Source organism: Salmo salar, chromosome ssa23, assembly GCF_905237065.1.
Source record: "Salmo salar chromosome ssa23, Ssal_v3.1, whole genome shotgun sequence".
Lineage (NCBI taxonomy): Eukaryota > Metazoa > Chordata > Actinopteri > Salmoniformes > Salmonidae > Salmo > Salmo salar.
In genome coordinates, this window is record NC_059464.1 from 37,450,633 (window position 1) to 37,471,280 (window position 20,648).

At 43.5% G+C, this 20,648-nt stretch overlaps 1 protein-coding gene across 6 annotated transcripts; it reads right to left on the bottom strand.

Moving 5' to 3' along the window:
* Positions 1-4,302: 4,302 nt before the first annotated feature.
* On the bottom strand, positions 4,303-19,780 carry aass (aminoadipate-semialdehyde synthase). 6 transcript variants are annotated; one of them, XM_014169978.2, is made up of 24 exons: positions 19,659-19,780; positions 18,327-18,560; positions 17,695-17,871; positions 17,098-17,182; positions 16,677-16,744; positions 16,450-16,596; positions 16,211-16,289; positions 15,931-16,058; positions 15,285-15,433; positions 14,911-15,033; positions 14,307-14,418; positions 13,564-13,623; positions 13,094-13,161; positions 10,712-10,833; positions 10,335-10,464; positions 10,119-10,229; positions 9,694-9,802; positions 9,294-9,434; positions 9,006-9,173; positions 8,772-8,867; positions 8,567-8,682; positions 6,160-6,248; positions 5,876-6,052; positions 4,303-5,714 (listed from the first exon to the last, which is right to left on the bottom strand). In XM_014169978.2, exons 2-24 carry the CDS (start codon positions 18,543-18,545, stop codon positions 5,593-5,595), a joined length of 2,796 nt encoding a protein of 931 aa, XP_014025453.1. In that variant the 5' UTR covers positions 18,546-18,560; positions 19,659-19,780; the 3' UTR covers positions 4,303-5,592. The 6 variants fall into 6 exon arrangements, with proteins under 6 accessions (XP_014025453.1, XP_014025456.1, XP_014025455.1 ...); XM_014169981.2 differs by having other exon boundaries at positions 18,327-18,557; positions 19,659-19,771; XM_014169980.2 differs by lacking the exon at positions 19,659-19,780 and adding an exon at positions 19,427-19,652 and having other exon boundaries at positions 18,327-18,557.
* Between the last annotated feature and the right edge of the window lie 868 nt (positions 19,781-20,648).

Consider the following 20,648-nt stretch of genomic DNA (forward strand, 5'->3'; position numbering starts at 1 on the left):
TGTGTTTCAGATCATTTTGTGACCAATAGAAATTAATGGAAAATAATCTAGTATCATTATGAAAGAAAGCCATCTAAATATATACATAATCGTCTTCATTTTAGCACCAACTGGTAGATAAAAAAAATGCTCTGATCTTGTAAATTAATAATTAAAACATTCTAAAGCGCATACATCCACTTGGCAGGTTCGGCCCTACAGAAACCTATAGCTTAGATGTTCCAATTTCATCCACACAGATTATGAGGGCATACAATTAGAATTCTGAATAACGGCACTGTTTTTTATAGTCTACTTCACCGTGGAAAAGGGGCCCCAATACATGTCATGTTGATATGATTTTCAGTTTGCTGCCATGATTGGTTTGACATTCGTCTCCCTTATAAGGGAATCATCTAAAACAATTGCTATGTGTATTTACAATCCCCTTCTCCAAACGGATTACTCATTTACCTTGGTCTTATAAATAGCTCTTATCAATGTGTAAATGACAGTACATGGAGAACGCAGTTATTTCTATCAGAAAAAAAGAAAGTAGATGCTTTTTCCACTTGGAACCGGCAGGTTCGCTCCACCTTATTCATGGTTTCCTCACGCATAAAGATGATGGAATTAAGAGAGAGCAAAGGGCTCTATTCATTCAGATCCTTTTTAGCTGAGATCAGCATAGCAGTTGTTTTGGTGGAACTATGTTAGCGCTGTCAAATCCAGAAGTGACTCTCTGCCTTATACCTAAAGCGGACATTGCCATTGGCTGCACGGAGTCACTTTTAACATCCTTGTTTACAAGATCGAACACTGGAATGTGATATGTAATCTACACCTCAATTAGCATGATTAGAAATATTCTTTATTTTGTTTAATGATTTTTCAATTTGAGCATAATTATTTCTATATAGCCTACACTTTCTCAGTCTGAACTTCTAACATGAGTGGGGCGGATGTGGCTTCGAGACAATGATCGCAAGAGCAGCTGCTCACCGATTTGGGCTTCAATGCAGTTCCACCTCCAAAACATCCACTATATGGATGTCTGCTATCGCCGGTTAACGCTTGATCTGATTGAATCTAGGTCTTAGTCAAGGTCAGAATACAGCATATCTGTAGACATACCTCCAACCAACCTGGTCTCAGAGCATTTCTTATTATTCTGTATCTAAATACGAGACACTCCATTTAGTATATGTTACGTTTCGTATGGTATGTATTAATTTGTGGCTGCCCATCACCCATTGCGTATGATATGTTACGAATTACAATTCATAGTATCTGTAATGAATTTGCAAAAATATACCATATGTTATGGATTCTAGCTAGGTGTTAACGTTAGCTAGCTCGCTAACTTTAGCTAGGCTAGCAATTAGGGGAAGGGTTAGCTAAAATGGTGAGGGGAAGGGTTAGCTACCATGCTAAGTAGTTGAAAAGTTGAAAATTAGCTCAAACGCTAAAGTTGTCCATGATGAGATTCGAACTCGCAACCTTTAGGTTGCTAGACGTTTGCGCTATATGTCCACCCAGACTAACCAGCCTACATTTGTTTTAGCCTTAATCTGTTTTATGTAACCATACCAAATTTAACATATCATACTAATTTACATGTCCCGGATACGTTTACTATGTTACGTCTAGTCTGAGACCGGGATGCTCCGCCACAGCTTCCTGTCTTTGATCTCCACCCCAAATGAATAGCGCGTGAATAGCATCCTATTCTCGTGCTTAAATTCAAGGTCAGAATACAGGCTGAGAGAAATGTGCATGTAAAGAGAATTACATTCTATTTACGTGTGATCAACTCGAGTCGGAAGTTATTATTGCCTCCTAACCCAGTCCATTTGACCCCATCACATCAGCTTAGTAAGCAGTTGTTTGAAATAACACATGATTTCATAGGAAGGCAGCTAGGCTAAACCTTAACAATCAAAAACAGGTATGATCTGTCAACAATAATAGAAACATGTAATCTCTCAAGAAAAAATACATTACAATATAGAAAAAAAGTATAGCAATGAGAAAATATGAAATGTGTTGGACTCGTTATGAGTGAATGCAGCTGTCCTTGACACTTCAAGAGAAGAAAAAAGAGAAAAATACAAAAATGTAAACTGGCGTTTCAACCAGATAGTTCTTATTGTTCATCGAGTTTTTGACAGCGTTAACTGTCTGCCTAGTTGTTGTGCAAGTAATAAAAGAAAGTGTTTAAAAAAACACAATAACTGTCACATGGTGTTCATTGTCTAACCCTCTCTTGAAACCTTCCCCCATATATTATCAGGGGGCTTTGTGGTGGGTCTGTATTACCTTGTTGGGTACAGCAAGCAGAGATGACCACGCCATCTAGTTAAACCAACTTTAATGTTGTTCCGCCATTTGCTATGATAGAATGACTTTTCAGCAGGCCCCTGATAAGCTGTTAAACAATATGTGCTGGAAGTAGACAAACGGGTGGCTTGAAGAAACGGATCCATTTTAGACACTGGATTATGGATTCCCGGCGACAGAGATGCGACTCTATGGAGTTATGGAATAATCCCTGTGGAGAATTGGTTATTCCAATTGATTTTCATGTTCTAATCCCGTCTAAGACTCCAAAAGAAATGCGCCTTTTCAGGGGAAAATAGGTCAAGTGTCCAGACACCGTCTTGACCAGCAGCTGTATCCATACCTTAATTTGCATTTTTGACTTTTAATAATTGCATGCCCAATTATCCCTGGCTTGGTGTCCTAGTTTGCATGGGCGGGCCTACATTGAATGGAAGGAAAAGCTGTTTGTTTATTCAGAGGCTATGAGTTAACTCAGTAATATCCATTGAAACACAATGGATGCATATTTATCAATATTGGTAATTGGTGCCTCATGTCAAGTCAAAGAAATCTCTTTAGAAACCTGACCTAACGCATGTTAAGGAAAGCAATTTATCCTAATGAAAATTGGATTTACATTTTTATTAAGTATTTTTCTTTATTAAACATTTTCCCACAACCATGTAGTGTTAGTAAATGACGATTGACCTGTTAAACTTTTGAAGTGAAAGGATGTTAAAAGCTACTCCACAATAATACAGACATGAGCTGAAAGTGAACCCCTTATGCAAGGTTAAAATAGTTTAGATAAAATGTTGAATGCAGTCACAACCTTCCGTGTGCTGTAGGTACTTGAGAATGAATGCCACCATTCAATCAATTTCATCAAAGCCACACGACTCCACACAAATCACTTTTCCTTTTATTTTTCTATGAAATACACAAAAGGTGTGACAACTGCAAAGGGTTTTTAATCTTATAAGAAAACCCCAATATATTCTGCCAGAATATATACACAAATATAAACTCAGTGGCCAGTTTAGGTACACCACCCTGTTCACGAAAATTGTTAATTTCTACAGACAGCGCATCACGTGGCCATGGCTTGCTATATAAAGCAGGCAGACGGGCATTGAGGCAGTCCGTTACTGTTTGATTGAATGTTAGAATGAGCGAAACAAGTGACCTAAGGAACGTTGAGCATGGTATGGTCGCCAGTTCCAGTATCTCAAAAACGGCCGGCCTTCTGGGCTTTTCACGCAACAGTGTCTAGGGTTTACAGAGAATGGTGCAACAAACAAAAAAACATCCAGTCAGCGACAGTCCTGTAGGCAAAAACAGCTCGTTGATGAGAGGTCGAAGGAGAATGGCAAAGATCGTGCGAGCTATACAAACTAGCAAGTAACGGTGGTGTGCAGAACGGCATCTCGGAACGCACAACTCGTCAGTCCTTGTCACGGATAGGTATTGCTGCAGACGACCATCACTAGCATTGGTCAATTGAGGAGTGGAAAAACATTGCCGGGTCCGACGAATCCCAATTCCTTTTGCGTCACACTGATGGCAGAGCCAGGATTTGGTGAAGCAGCATGAGTCCATGGCCCCATCCTGCCTGTTGTCAACAGTAGAGGCTGGTGGTCTAATGGTGTGAGGAATATTTTCCTGGCACACGTTAGGTCCCTTGCTACCAATTGAGTGTCTGATCACCACACCTTGTAGAATCCATGCCCCAAAACAATTCTGCCTGTTCTGGAGGCAAAATGGGGTCTGACCCAGTACTATAATTGTAATTATTTCCCCTCTATGGCCTATATTGCCTTACCTCCCTACATTTGCACATAGATTAATTATTTTTTATATTGTGTTATTGACTGTACTTTTGTTTGTGTTACTCTGTTGCTGTTTTTGTCACACTGCTTTGCTTTATCTTGGGCAGGTCGCATTTGTAAATGAGAACTTGTTCTCAACTGGCCTACATGGTGAAATAACCTTTAAAAAAAATTGAAGATATTGGCCAGTTTATTAGGTACACGTGTATATCTATATCAATAGAATGATAGATTATATTGACCATTCTAATCTATTTGCTTAAATAGGCATTGATAACAAATAGACATCAATCTTACATTTCAACCATGTAATTACACAGAAACAATATGTTGCAGGACTGGAGACCATTTATATCCAATCCAGAAAATAAATACACTTGGATACTTTACTCAACAAATAGTGTTTCAAGTCATTTAGTTTGGTTTCTTTAAAATAGTATTCAACATAAATCTGTTTTGCGCTTAAATATATCTGCACACTATTTAGAATGAATTGTACACAAATACAGTAGATTGATTTAAAACTATTGCCCGAAAATGAGACATGGTAGGTTTTTGTATGAGCTATGGTTGACCGGTGATGCGGGTCACTGTGTAAAAAAGTAAAACATACAGTTAAAAAATTTTCAGAGGCTCTTGGTGAGTTACAACTACTTGTTCTTATGAGCAAGCTGTCCAGGCTACGGTATTATATTAGTGCTGTTCACTCGCAACTTATTCACTGGTCTTTCTTTGAGCAGGCACTGTACACGTTCACTCCTGATAGTTCTAGTATCTTGATTGTCTGAGTGTTATCAACAATGATCAGATAACCAAATCAATATGTAAAGATAAGCAGAACTGTGCAGCAGCTGATCAACATCAGGACAAGCATACATTATGGTCAAGGAAAGACGAGGCGCTTTAGCTTAGAAGGTCTGTGCAGATTATAGGATCGTTACGTCATGTTATAACGACACTCAGGGAGTTGTAGTTCTCCAGGTAAAGAATTGTACAGCCTTAAATAAAAAGAAGCAAAGTGCTTGGAAACTGTTCACATACAACGTAATGGTTCTATTTGACATGTTGACACAAAGTAGATTGCTTTTTTCAGAAGTCAGGGTGCATCTCAATAGCCAAAACTTGCTTCCCCTCATATCCTGTCCTCCTGAGGATTTCTACCATATTGCCTTCCCCCACCCTGCCTTCTCAGATCAGCACAGATGAAGGACAGGAGATAAATGGAGAAAGTAACTTGAGACTATTGAGATGCGTCCCGTTTCTCTGTGGCCTGGTACCCAGCCACTGATCGGCTGTATTTCCTGTCTATCACATGGTGTCGCGTTACGACTAAAATAGCTTCCTTTCCTCATCTCCTTCCCTTTATCTGCACTGTTCTGAAAGAATTGAAATGAAGAATAAAAAATGTGGGGTCTTTTTTTGGATCAGTAACACTATTGGGACACTGCCGATGACTCATGCGTTACTGCTCTTGGATGGTGCTTTTCGAGGTGAACTTGAGGCCCTCCTCCTGCAGTCTCTTCAGTGCCGGTCCATAGATGTCCTTAGTCATTGGCACCACCAGTCCCTTCGTACGGATTTCTCCTGCAGATTGAAAGTCAGTTCACACATGTTAGGGTTGTACATTCATCTTTTGCAAAATGATAGGTTCTCTGGTGGTGGAATAAGTGTGTCATACTCCGTAAAGCCTAATCAACAACTCAGGCATGACACATGCAATAAGAACTCAAGGCTACACTACTGACCGTCCAGCACCATGCGAGCAGCGATGGCTGCAGGGTAGCCCACGGTCTTGGCCATGGCAGAGTAGCCGTTGGCGTCTCCGTAGACCACCAGGCTGATGTGCTTGGTCTCCAGCTCGCCTGTGGAGTGGCGCAGGCCCACGTCGTTCCTCATGATAATCAGGTCCCGCTCTCCTTTATCTGAAGGAGAGGATAAAGGACACAGAGGGACCGAGAAGGAGAAAGAGGGTTATACTTAAAATAAAATCTCTACTGCCATTTTCTGAAGAAGAGATTTCTTCTCTTACCAAAGGAGAGCCTGGCCTCCAGGTGCTTAGCCAGTGAAGCCAGTACAGTCTCTGCATGGGGAACAGCCTCCTTACTCAGCATCCCAAACCTGAACACACACACAATTAAGAACTATATGGCAAAGATATGAGTACAAAGTCCATGCAACTAACCTATCAGGCAGTAATGCTATACCCATATGCTTATCGAATCCTATATCTACATGAAGTATCTAGGGGCTGATAAGTATCTAGGGGGGAGTAAGGGATGTGTAGTATCTAGGGGACTAGGGGCTGATAGGTACCACGTTCATCTGTACAAACAATAGTACGCAAGTATAAACACCATGAGACCACGCAGCCGTCATATCGCTCCTGAAGGAGACGCGTTCGGTCTTCTAGAGATTAACATACTTTGGTGCGAAAAGTGCAAATCAATACAAGAACAACAGCAAAGGACCTTGTGAAGATGCTGGAAGAAATGGGAACAAAAGTATCTATATTCACAGTAAAATGACTCCTATATCGACATAACCTGAAAGGCCGCCCAGCAAGGAAGCCACTGCTCCAAAACCACCATAAAAAAAGCCAGACTACGGTTTGCAACTGCACATGGGGACAAAGATAGTACTTTTTGGAGAAATGTCCTCCGGTCTGATGAAACAAAAATGGAACTGTTTGGCCATAATGACCAGTGTTATGTTTGGAGGAAAAAGGGGGATGCTTGCAAGCCGATGAACACCATCCCAACCGTGAAGCACGGGGGTGGCAGCATCATGTGGGGGTGCCTTGCTGCAGGAGGGACTGGTGGACTTCATAAAATAGATGGCATCATGAGGCAGGAAAATGATGTGGAAATATCGCAAGACAGTCAGGAAGTTAAAGCTTGGTCGCAAATGGGTCTTCCAAATGGACAATGACCCCAAGCATACTTCCAAAGTTGTGGCAAAATGGCTTAAGGACAACAATGTCAAGGTATTGGAGTGGCCATCACAAAGCCCTGACCTCAATCCTACAGACAATTTGTGGGCAGAACTGAAAAAGCATGTGTGAGCAAGGAGGCCTACTTTCCTGACTCAGTTACACCAGCTCTGTCAGGAGGAATGGCCCAAAATTCACCCAACTTATTGTGGGAAGCTTGTGGAAGGCTACCCGAAATGTTTGACCCAAGTTAAACAATTTAAAAGGCAATGCTACCAAATACTAATTGAGTGTATGTAAACTTCTGACCCACTGGGAATGTGATGAAATAAATAAAAGCAGAAATAAATCCTTCTCTACTATTACTCTGACATTTCACATTCTTAAAATAAAGTGGTGATCCTAACTGACCTAAGACAGGGAATTTTTACTAGAATCCAGTTTCAAGAATTGTGAAAAACTCAGTTTAAATGTATTTGGCTAAGGTGTATGTAAACTTCCGACTTCAACTGTAAGTATCTAGAGGGGTAAGGGATGTGGAGCAACAACGGCTCAGCCGCGAAGTGGTAGACCACACAAGCTCACAGAATGGGATCGGCGAGTGCTGAAGCGAATAGCTGGTAACAATCGTCTGCAACACTCACTACCGAGTTCCAAATTGCCTCTGGAAGCAACGTCAGCACAATAACTGTTCGTCGGGAGCTTCATGAAATGGGTTTCCATGGCCGAGCAGCCGCACAAGCCTAAGATTACCATGCGTATTGCCAGGTGTTGGCTGGAGTGGAGTAAAGCGCACCACCATTGGACTCTGGATCAGTGGAAACGCGTTCTCTGGAGTGATGAATGGAGAACGTTACCTGCCCCAATACATAGCGCCAACTGTAAAGTTTGGTGGAGGACTAATGGTCTGGGGCTGTTTTTCATAGTTTGGGCTAGGCCCTTTAGTACCAATTGAAGGGAAATCTTAATGCTACAGCATACACTGACATTCTAGACGATTCTGTGCTCCCAACTGTGTGGTAACAGTTTGGGAAGGCCCTTTCCTGTTTCAGCATGACAATGTCCCGTGCACAAAGCGAGGTCCATACAGAAATGGTTTGTCGAGATCGGTGTGTAAGAAATGTACTGGCCTGTACAGAGCGCTGACCTAAACCCCATCGAACACCTTGGGGATAAATTGGAACGCCGACTGTGAGCCAGGCCTAAACGCCCAGCATCAGTGCCCGGCCTCACTATGCTCTTGTGGCTGAATGGAAGCAAGTCCCGGCAGCAATGTTCCAACATCTAGTGGAAAGCCTTCCCAGAAGAGTAGAGGCTGTTATAGCAGCAATGGGGGGACCAACTCCCCTGAAGGGGGGGGGGGATGTGTAGTACACCTGGGGGGGATGTGTAGTACCTAGGGGATTTGTAGTACACCTAGGGGATGTGTAGTACACCTAGGGGATGTGTGACAATGTGGATTTCATGCATATGCAGTGTATGGCTATGGTTAGGACAAGGGCCTTACCATTTGAGTGTCTCCATTTTGAAGGGGTCTTGGCCGATGCGGTCGTAAACAGCTCCCTCGAAGGCCTTCTCAGAGGTGGAGGGGGGCAGGCCAATCTGGTTACACAGCAGCTCTTTCTGTTGTACAGGGAAAAGACAGAGTATGGGTAAAGAACCGCCCAAGAGGCATGAGTGGGTAATAAAGTTGTTATAAGCAGGATTCTTACCCAGGAGACAGGAGCGGAGGTGTGCTTCAGCATGGGGCAGGGGTCAGTGTTGATCAGACCCAGCTTCACAAAGCCACTCATGGCTTCGGAGAAACCCTGGTGGACAAGACACAGAATTTACTGACCACTGAATCAGACAGGAGGAAAGAATAGCAGTGACCCCAATGTTGTTAGCAGCACCATGCGCCAACCAATTAGAACCACATTGTTGTAGAGGTCAGTGGCAGTACCTACCTTGAAGCGGAGTGTTCCTCTGATGAGTGTGTGGGCTGACTCGATGCCGTACTGTTCAGAGTATTTGGTGCTGTCACGGTTGGGGAAGCCCTCCAGGTTAAAGCCGGGCAGGAAGTCCATGGGAGCCGTGGATTCCATCAGAGTGCCGCCCGCTGGGATGCTCACCACCTGGGAACAGAGGATGAAGTTACCCCGGAACACTGATCTAAGGTCAGCTTGCATCACCCGCCTTTATGGTTCAGGTTAAGTATTTGGGGAGGATATGCTGATGAGAGATGGCCACTGTACCTTGTTGTCCTTGAGGAAGATGGCAGGGCTGATGGTATTGAGGAGGACTCCATATGGACTCCAGCTGAATTTGTAGCGCAGAGGATTGTCTGAGCATTCTGGTGCAGGGAGTCCACCACAGAATGAACTGTATGACTCAATCTAAGGAGACACACGTAAATGGCTTTAAAACATCATTTACATCAAGAAATGTACAAACCAAAGACACACTGTTTCAATCTGCTGGGCATGCAATCAATAATGCTGCCAAGGAAACTGACAAGATGCCAGTCATCTCTTTGACATACGCTCAATCAATCATTATGTACAGCCCCACAGTCACCCAAACACTTCCTCTCAAAATCACAAATCACTCAAACGTATAGATTCTGTCACAAGCTTCCTCACACGTTTCACTTACAGTGCAGCCGTCCGCCTTGGCTTGGTCGATGCACTCCATAGCCAGCATATGGTCGATGCCAGGGTCCAGGCCCATCTCATTCACTATGGTGATGCCAGCTTCCTCAGCACTGGAAGGAAACACACAGAAAAACCCACTCAGCCACACCAGCCCCACGTGGAGCCAATACACTTGACTACTAGCTTATCCGGGCTAATGCCATGCCAAGTAATTAGGTCAAGTGTCTTGGTGCCTGCCTGCCTGTAGTTTACATTAAGTCAACTGTGTACCAAATAGCCCAAGGTTAGCATTAAGACAAGATAAAACACATTTTACCATTAAATCTCCACTTCTACATAGATATGTTTTCCCCTATCCCCACCCCTCTCGCTCATACTTTAAAACCCAGAGGAATCTCCTCTTCTCCCCATGCACTGCTCTCCTACCTCTGTTGGAGTTCCTTCATGGCTGGACTCAGGTAGCTGGCTGTCACCATGTTTACCTTCTTGTTGATGCAGTGTTTGGCGATCACAGGATGATACCCGTACGGTAGCATACTGAGGGCATAAACAGCACATGTGACAATGACACACACACCGCACATTCACCTCAGGGTGTGTGTGTGTGTGTGTGTGTGTGTGTGTGTGTGTGTGTGTGTGTACCTAATGACTAGGTCATGGTCTTTGACCAGGGACTCCAGATGGCCCTCCTGACTGGTAACATCCAGCATGACAGGGATCGTGTTGGGGTATTTCCCTGCCAGCTCCTCTGCCTGGGTCAACAACACTGATGCTAAAACACAAGAAGACATGGATAACAGCTGTGAGAGAGATGGGAGGGGTGAAAGATGAGTGAAATTTAAAACAGAAAAATGGGCCAGGGCTTGAGCCCTGAGGCACCCCTTACATTTCATTAAGTAATTGGAGATGTGCAAGCAATAGATTGCATCCAGTTAAACATTTAAATAATGAATTCATCATCAGCTGGGTATTTGTGGATATAGTGGGAATAGTGCAACATTTCCTTTTCAGAGCCTTACCAACAGTGATTTGAGTCCCTGGGTCCCGGGTGAGGTACTCAATGACAGGGCCCGACACGTAACCTGAGCCCAGTAGAAGCACTCGCTTCATTCCACTCCTCTTCATGATCTTGGCTTGCTCACTGAGGGGAAGTGGGGTTATACAGCGTGAGCACAGAATAAAGTCGCCACAGACGGAGTTTCTTTCTCACACACGCATAATGATTAGCTGAATACAATCTTGTGATTTGCTTACCAAGCAGAGGTGGGGATGTGGGTGGGCAATAAAATGTATTTAATATAAAATCGTCCAGTTTTAATTGCATCCTCGTAAGAAACTACTACTTAACAACCAATGGGGGTGACAAAATATTACAGGAGGGAGTTCCCCCACCCACATCACACACTAGAAATGAAAGACTAAGATTTTTTTGTAAAAACCAAGGTGATGCACTGTGATGAAGTATATTAAATCAAAACTAAAATGGGATTCAATCAATGAAATGTATTTACATTTTTAAACAGGGTGATCAGCAAAATACTCAACAAAATGTGATTCAAACACAGACATGAAATTTAAATGAAAAGCGGATGATTCCAATACTGGCCACCATACAGTCCAAAGGTCACCATGGCAGCCTCTTCTATCATACAGTGACCTGCAGAAACAGCCAATACCCCCTCCCCCACAGAATCCCCAGGGAGTTGGCAGGATCCAATCGGCAGCCTCAGCCCAATTGGACGTGACACTGTACATGTGCACAAGAGTACGTAGAGCCGGCATGAGGTCCGGCAAGCCATCCACTGACAATGGAGGGGGTGGCCTCTAATTAAAAAAATAGACGGGGGATTCCCCTCAGGAGCCTATTTGCCTCAAGTTTACATATCTTAAGAGCAATACCCAATCAGAGGGATTTGAAGACTTAAGATCCTGAGACATGGCTTGTCTAGAGAGGTGAAACTAAGGTCAACTCATCAACCAAAAACCACTCAAAAACGGTATGAAACGGAAGCCTTGCTCTTAGTATCATCGTTATGAAGAAGGGATTGCCACCATTTCTAGCTGTACTCTCTCCCTCCCTCTCTCCCTCTCTAGGATTGAAGAGGCTTGAACGTGGTGGCCATTGAATGATCATTTTGAACACAAAGTGCTCATCTGGGTCATGGTTCAGTCAGCGTCAAACAGATGAAGGTTAAAGTATGTCAGTGTGAAGATAAACCAAGAACATATTCTCAGACCAGAGCAAACCATCTTTCTCTAGCTACTCGTTAAGAAAACCTTGAAAAGGGCACAATACATGAATGCAGTAGTCTAAGAAAGCTTCTGAAGAAAAGAGCTACAATGTTTAAGAAAGCAAAGTCTATGTGAAAAGAACAAGGCAGATAAGAGTCCTCGTTTTGCATGCAAGTTTATATTTGATTAGTAAAAAAATATTTTGGTAAAAAAAATAGAAGTTATTATGATTGATGGTGGAAGATTTTCAAATTTCGCAACAGAGGGAACAATGAACGGAAAATGGATGATTTTCTTGTTTGCATGCCAAAATGAAGGGACAGGACACTGGGAGATGGGAGGGTGGTGGTGTTTAAGAACGAGAAAAGACTTGTCTACCCACGAAAGAGCCCCTCAGTGAGAGAGAACTCCTGCGTCTCAGTAGAAGTGGCGGCAGCAGCGATGGCACGTTAGCCATGCAGGGTGTTAGGGCGGGGGTAGACTGGCACACACCAGTACACCGTGAGCACACTGCGCAAGGATGAAACAACAAGGTGAGGGTTAGTGGAAACTCCGGCAGACGGCACCTGATGACCTGTAGCGAAATGCCCCGAGTCTGTGGCAAGATAGAGCTTCTCCTGCTGGGTGGAGGACATTATACCATAAAGCCTGAGCTCGACAATGAGGGAGGGGAAAAGCTACAAATAAGCAGCTATTAAGCACATGTCTATCACTATAATGTGTCTACTATGCTGCTCACTAGGTATGCTAATGCTAAGTCGTAGACTACAGTTTGTAGCGGATGTCAAATTTGAAACCTACTGAATGTTTTACCTGTAAAGGAATCTTTAGAGATGTCTTTCTTAGATTGGCATCATTACTTCCATGATGTGACAGGCATATTTACCAAAGCAATTTCAGATTTATTTATTGGAAAACACAAAGCCAACAACATGAAGCTTACCAAACTAGCAGAAAATGCATTCTCAGATCAGTTATTATATAGATAACATAAATGCTGTTTAATTGTTATAACATTAAAGAAAAGCACATTCAAATCTCAAGGGCTTCAACAGTAAAATCTGTTTTGTTATAACAGTCACACTTAAAATCATCCTGAAAACGCACAAAAGACATTTAAACAAGAAATCCATTCTCAAACCACTAGATATATTGACATGTAATCTTACCTTCGTTCACGAAGTTCTTCAATGTATTCAAACTTTGGGGTAAGCTTTCCTTCCGACGTTATCACAGCCTTCAATGGAGGAAAGATTAACATAAAAAAAAAAAGTTCAATATCCTTAAAAATAAATACAAATGGACAAATATGCCATAACTGACAAAAGTAAATGTCTGACAAAACAAGTCACTGTCTATTGCTCTACTACAGCACGTCACATGACAACTGTAGTCCAAAAGTCAACTTTAAAAAAAGCATGTATACAGATTGTAAACTCTCCTGAAATCAACATACTTCAACGTAAAACACACAATGCAGCCAACAAGATCTTGGTTAGCTATTATCGCATAGCAGTAGCAAATAATTTCATAACTAGTTTCATGTAAAGCTGCATCTAGGTTTCAAGTCCATAGCCTTTTCGTTCATGATGCAAAAATGATTGAGTAAGAGGGATGCCCGTGTGTGTGTGATACTCACGTCCCTAACTTGAGGTGAGAAGTCCTCTTCTTCAAGGGGTCTGGTGGCATCGGAGGGCAGCTGAGGAAAACAGAACCGGGAAGTACTTGTTAATTCTGCAAAGAACAGAATTCCCCATAAGCTGCCATCACTGGCAAGCAGTGGCAGCTACAGTGTGAGAACCACAGTACAGTAATCAGTGGCAGCTACAGTGTGAGAACCACAGTACAGTAATCAGTGGCAGCTACAGTGTGAGAACCACAGTACAGTAATCAGTGGCAGCTACAGTGTGAGAACCACAGTACAGTAATCAGTGGCAGCTACAGTGTGAGAACCACAGTACAGTAATCAGTGGCAGCTACAGTGTGAGAACCACAGTACAGTAATCAGTGGCAGCTACAGTGTGAGAACCACAGTACAGTAATCAGTGGCAGCTACAGTGTGAGAACCACAGTACAGTAATCAGTGGCAGCTACAGTGTGAGAACCACAGTACAGTAATCAGTGGCAGCTACAGTGTGAGAACCACAGTACAGTAATCAGTGGCAGCTACAGTGTGAGAACCACAGTACAGTAATCAGTGGCAGCTACAGTGTGAGAACCACAGTACAGTAATCAGTGGCAGCTACAGTGCAGTAAGCTGGAACGGACAAACTTAACCTGAGATTTTGTTGTGTGCTTGTATGGCTGCGTTCCACACTTAGACAACCCTCTGCCCAAACAAACAAATGGAGCAGTGCACCTTACCCCAGCAGCTGGTCTTACCATCTCCCAAATGTAGGGAAAGAGGCGGTCTCCAAAATACTCCGTGGCTTCAATGGGGAGCTGGGCAGGAAGGTTATCAATAGAACACATGAGGATACCTGTGCCCTCCACACTGGAAAGACAAAGACACAATCAAAGAAGAGCAGATAATATGCAAGGCCTGGTGGGAGTACGTTATGTATGGGTGTTTGTAACAACGACTGTATATGAAGGGACAATGCCATCGATCACAGGACATGAATTCCTATGTGAAGACTCAATAGTGCAATGAAGCCAAATGAAGTCTGTTAAGATGGCGTTTCATGGAGACCTGACATGCAGTTTGAGCTACTCCAGGAAGGGCTGTTGCAGGCTAGCTCAGTGCTGCCCCATCTTACTGAGTAACAAGTTGAAGGCTGACCGGGGTAGTACAGGCTGCCATTATATAGATAATATATATTCAAGGACATACATCTGGTGAATTAGAAGCAATTATTTGTACCACGATTGTCTTCAAAAAAAAGATTATATTCACACAGGTTGGCATTTTCCCCTTCACTATAAAATGTACCGCAGTCAGCCTTTAACTTCCATGGTTTCAATGAGAGTTCGTTCTGGTCTATACCTGTCGTGGTCTATGTGCTGGTCCGCATCATACATACAGAAGGGCTTATCGATGGTGGTGCACTCAGTCATGAACTCAATAGAGCCGCCCATGTCGGCAGATATGTCACAGATCGCCAGGAGCCTGAGGAAAAAGAAAGACAGGAAGTAATGAGGGAAGATAAGAAAAAAAGAGAGTCCATATCAGAGTGTTAATCGGCCAGTTGGGTCACAGTGACTGCACTCCACACTCTTTGGTTGAGCTCCCGTAGAACATAAACATTATTGAAGATAAGCATTGACTTTTGACCGTAAACACCTATAGTGGGCTTCTGACTGCGATAGTCCCAGTCCTTATCACAAATCCAATTGCTCAGCTGATTACCTGGAACTTACTTGTGTGGTAGCTCTGGCCATCCCTCCGTAGCGGCAGCGGAGGGCTTGACGTGCCTCAGGAGCCTCTGGGCGTCCAGCCGCCTGAGGAGCCGCGGTGTCTGGGGGTCCCAGTAGATGCCATTGATCAGGCACGTGGTGTAGGGCGCCACCTGAGGCCGGGAGGACAAAAAGCAGGCAGAGTCATTGGCAATGCAATTGTTTCCACTACTTCTCCCACACTGCCACCACTATGGCTGTTGCCGCCGCTGCTACCACGGCCACATCAACCTAAACCAATTCTAACACCACTGCCAACTAGTCTTCCACATATCTGCAAAACATATTGACAAGACATCCACAAACCCAGTTCCACAACCTACCATCTACATAATCACATTTGACATCTCAGCTTGTACAGGGTGGTTACCCACTGACAGACTGTAAGCCACTATAGCCTGTGTTTTGCAATAGGAGAAAATGCTGGCCCCACATGACACACACCCCCCCCCCTTTTCCCCTACGAGTGCTTAGTGAGCCAATCAGCTCGGGCTTCAGAGGACAGAGCAGTGTGGCTGTGTCAAAGGGCTCGCAGCTCCTGGCTGAGCAGCAGGAACAGGTGAACTTACTGAACTGGTTGCGACAGAGGGAAAGGCAGAGGCAGACTCACGCTGGTTCTGAAGTGCGATGTGTACAGTTCCGGGTGATACTCGTACTCCAGGGGGTCATAAACACCGTCACTCTTCCTCATCAGGTGGTGGTGACGACTCAGAACGGTGGCGTACACTCTGGACATGTCTGGAACCAGAGAGATGGAGATAGCAGTGTCACACGGTGAACATTAAACAGAACACATACATTAATATGATAATACATATCCTTTCATGTATATTATATGCATTAAATATAGAATATGCAAATGCGCCCCATCAGAAATGGGGATGTAGTACCTCCAGTTTGAGACACGTCTTTTAGCTCATGAGGCTCCACGTATTCTACAGGAAGCTCATTGATGATATCTTGTGCACCCTACATTATAGGAGAAAGTAGTAGTTGAAGAGAAGGTATGCATTCCCATGTTGTAGAATTCACTTCTCACTGACCTTCCTAACACCTTTATCTACTTTATGAACAGGTTGTGTTTGGTGATGGTTTAGTCATAGTCTTGGGTTAAACTAGGTCTACCTACCTTGGAGACGTTGCCTGTGCCGGTGAAGACAAACGTCACTGGGCCGATGGACTTGGGCATGAGGCCCATGGAGATCTCGTACCCACAATCCCTCACTGCTTGGATGGCCTGGCTGACATTCCTGTAGTTGTGGGCCATACCGATGTGCTGTGACACAGGAAGTGATGTCAGAGGTCCAGTGGAGGAAGCATTGAAATTACATGGAATCCACTGGGTCAAATCCTTACCATAAAAGGAGTGTGGTGTCCCAACGCCAGAAAACGAAGTCCCAAACCATGCAAAATATTGATCATTCCTGTAAGGAAGAACATAGGAAAAGGGAAACAAAGTAGGAACACCGCTTTGATAATAGATGTTGGACAAAAGGGCATTTGAAAATAGGGATACGTACTGGAAAAATTTGTCAATTCAGATAGTGTTTATATTTTATCATTTACAATGGTGCCCTGAGGACAGAAATACAACAATTCAAAATGTAGATTTACCTAGATCAGTACAGACTCGTGGAACCTCAAGAGTTAATCATCTCTGAGATCAGGTTTGGTGTGTAAACAACGAAAAGCACAAGGCCAAAGAAATTGAGGTGTTTTACACTATCTGTGGAATTAGAAACACATTGGGTGACTGACTGTCAGGACAAAAGTATACCTGCAACGCCAGCCCACTGTCCGAATGCCACGATACGGAAGCCATTGGCGTCGACCATCTTCTCGTAGTCGATGAGACGCACTTCCTAGAAAGACCAGAGGATGTGAATGAACTAGCGCTGGGAATTGCCAGGGACCTCACTATACGATCACGATACTTAGGTGCCGATACGATATGTATTGCGTTTTGATACTGTGATTTTATTGCGATTCGATGTTCCAAACATATTGCTCACCATATGTCTACTGCAGAGGGACAAGAGAAACATGTTTTGATCAGTCATGGAAATAAAAAAGTGCTGAAAACAAATTGGCTCCCTATTTATAAAAATAGATGGAGAACAAGCTATAAAAAAGGAAGTTTTGGTGCAGGTACAGACAACAAGCGCAAAAATAATATTGCAATATTTTCAAAACCATAATGTAACTGCATAAATGCTCCCCCCATCACTACGAATGGATGAGGCACAGCAGGTGCATCCAAACCATAATGTGAACATGCTTTTTGTTTAGGCTAGGGAACAATACCCAGTGACCCAGAATGACTGTCTGACTCTTAGTTTAAGGTCGTACTTCGATAGAGCAACAACGGCCTTGCCTTTTTGATCAGGTCATCCAGTAGTCCCATGTTAGCTGCCTGTGCTTTGATGGTGTGAGAGAAGAAGGCGTAGGTCTTTCTGGGATAAAGTTTCTCCTCCGGAGGCCTCTTGACGCCAATGATCAACGAGGCCTCGGAAATGTCCTCGGAAATGATGGCCCCCGCTTTCTCATAATACTGAAATGAAACATACAAAAAGGTCAAAATCGTTTAGAAGCTAGTTCAGAAGACCTTTCCAAAGCCAGTTGCCAACACCTAAGCAAATTGTTACATTTGTCATTCAATACACTGTTTTGTTTTATTCAGTTACGTAAAAGTTCATACAGCAGTCCTTTGATAAAGTCTTAATTTCTAACAATAATATGTTACATGTTGTTTACTTGACATTGGGGAGGTCCTCCTATAGTAACCAGAGACACATGACATAAACCTCATTTACAGATCACATTGTGCAGTTTTTTCTCCTATTTTTGCTGAACATAGGCCTCCTTTGATCTCCAGCCATTGGCTGTGTGCATGTGTATTTAACGGCAGTGATCTCCAGCCATTGGCTGTGTGCATGTGTATTTAACGGCAGTGATCTCCAGCCATTGGCTGTGTGTATGTTTTACCCAACAACAGTGATCACTCACATTCTCGTGGATGGCTCTTCGGTTGGAAGGCTGGACGAGGACCTTGTGGCCAGCATGGACGATCTCTTTAACGTGGCGCGGAGCCAGGGGCGCCCGTCTCTCCCACACGTTGATGTCCTCACGCCGGATGGCCATGACGCTCTTGTGATGCTCATAGCGCCGCTGGCCACAGAGGCAGCTCCTCGTCCCTCTAGCCTGGTGTCTTAGGAGTCGCAACATGGCTATACCCCACTGCTTTAGACAAGAGTGAGAGGGACGAGCCAGTCAACAATTCACTGATAATTATCTAACAAAATTTATCAGACAAAGTATGACATTCACTGCATCCAAATAGAGGCGAGCTTCAAACAGAGGCCATGTAAAATGTCTGGTTTAGTCTGCAAGGAGGCAGGTTGCACAACAGCCAGCGGAAACGCCTGGTTTAGTTCTGAAAGGCTAGAAGATTTGAACGACAGCCACACACACACACTCGATGGTTGTACTTGCAATGCTGATTGAATACTCTGTCACCCATGAAATAATTCGTCTGATTTCTGCAAGACACCTTAACCACATTACATGATCTTTCAAAAAGGTTTGATTGATAGATTAGACAATTACACAGGCTTATAGACAGCCACTTCACCCCTGAGGGCTATGACATTGGTAGACTGCACTTTTTGAGTAAGTAACCTACAGTAGGCTAGTTTCTCAGAGGAGAAACCTAAAGGACACTAAACAATAATCTAGCAAGCCAACACTACCGGCAGACAACATGGAGAGATAACGTTAGCTATTACAATTTCAATTGCACGATGGGAGCCAAAACACACTAAAATGATATACATGGATTTTCGGATGTGTAATGAGCACTAAAACCTTATCAAAACGATACATCTATATCGTCAACAGGCCTATCGGCACAGCATTCTCATCGGCAAAATGTCCATAAGCACATTTAGACTAATGGCATCGGGTCGAACTCGACTGATAGTTCGCTAAACTAAGTAAAAGGTATTGGATACCGTAGTAAACATTGTGAGACAAACTACACATAGCATATTTACTCACCTCGAATACTCGAGGAAAGTGTAAACAAATGACAAGTATATCTAACCCACCTTTCTATAACTAGCTAACAGTTACTTTCGCAAACACAGATGTCCGATATGCAATGTGGCGGAAGTCTTTCTAGGTGCAGAAAGGTAGCCTACAGTGTCGTTCAGAGGTGACAAGAATATGGCGTGGACGGGATACACAGCACAGTGAATATTGCGATGTAGGCTGTGGCCTGCGGAATTCGTAGATATATATAAATCAGATGAGGTTATAATGACTGTGGCCATGCCTTACCAGTCAGTGTAATTGATGATCTGCGAGGGGAGGGGGTAACTGCTGAATCTCCCCAGATTGCTCCCACCAATCCCATCGCAACGCAAAGGATCGGCCTCTTGTCCTTGTGCTTAACTTCTTCTTCGGTGGGTTTATCGGCGGTTGGCATCCAATGTTACGGTGCATTACCGCCACCTACTGTACTGGAGTGTGGGCCAGAGACAGGGAGAAACTAAATCCTACCCGCCAGCACCGTTGGTGGGAGCAATCTGGGGAGATTCAGCAGTTACCCCCTCCCCTCGCAGATCATCAATTACACTGACTGGTAAGGCATGGCCACTGTCATTATAACCTCATCTGATTTATATATATCTACGAATTCCGCAGGCCACAGCCTACATCGCAATATTCACTGTGCTGTGTATCCCGTCCACGCCATATTCTTGTAATCATAAAAAAGATTCATCATAAAAAATATTACTAAATATTTGAGACTATATCTAATGACGTTCTACTCAATATACTGTAGCAATCCACAGAGACAGCTGTGTGTTATGAGTTATGCTGTTCATTTGTTGTGTTGTACTTACCAGTACCTAGTGTTCACAGGGTCAGACATGCCAGTCATGCAAGTTTAAGACCATGCTTAGCCATTGTTCCCTCTCTTACGTTTGGTCTTAACAAGAGAGGGTCACTTTTGTTTTATACTGTGATCCTTGATTTATTTGGTGTGGGCAATGGCCAAACAGTAGCCTGTATTGAGTTGGGAATTAGTAAACTCAGTCCTCTGTCTGGACATTTGTTCATTTATTATCTAGCCAGGTCATTACAATACTCTTTCAACTAATTTCCTGTATTCCCTTCTCCCTCACTAGATCTCAGCCTCTCTCTTTCCCTCTGATACTGCCCACACTGTAGCAGTACAGTACATGCTGCACGGTCTCTGTTTCCTGGCAATAATCACACTTTCCTGTTGGATGCTTTCCTTTCAAATTTAAGGACTTATTCAAC

Bases quoted from the DNA above. Each gene is read 5' to 3' on its own strand.
- aass (XM_014169978.2), bottom strand. From the start codon at position 18,545: ATGTTGCGACTCCTAAGACACCAGGCTAGAGGGACGAGGAGCTGCCTC. The intron at 8,868-9,005 runs GTAGGTACTGCC...CTTGTCCACCAG, and splicing joins GAGGAACACTCCGCTTCAAG to GGTTTCTCCGAAGCCATGAG. The intron at 6,249-8,566 runs GTAAGGCCCTTG...GTGTGTGTTCAG, and splicing joins AAAATGGAGACACTCAAATG to GTTTGGGATGCTGAGTAAGG.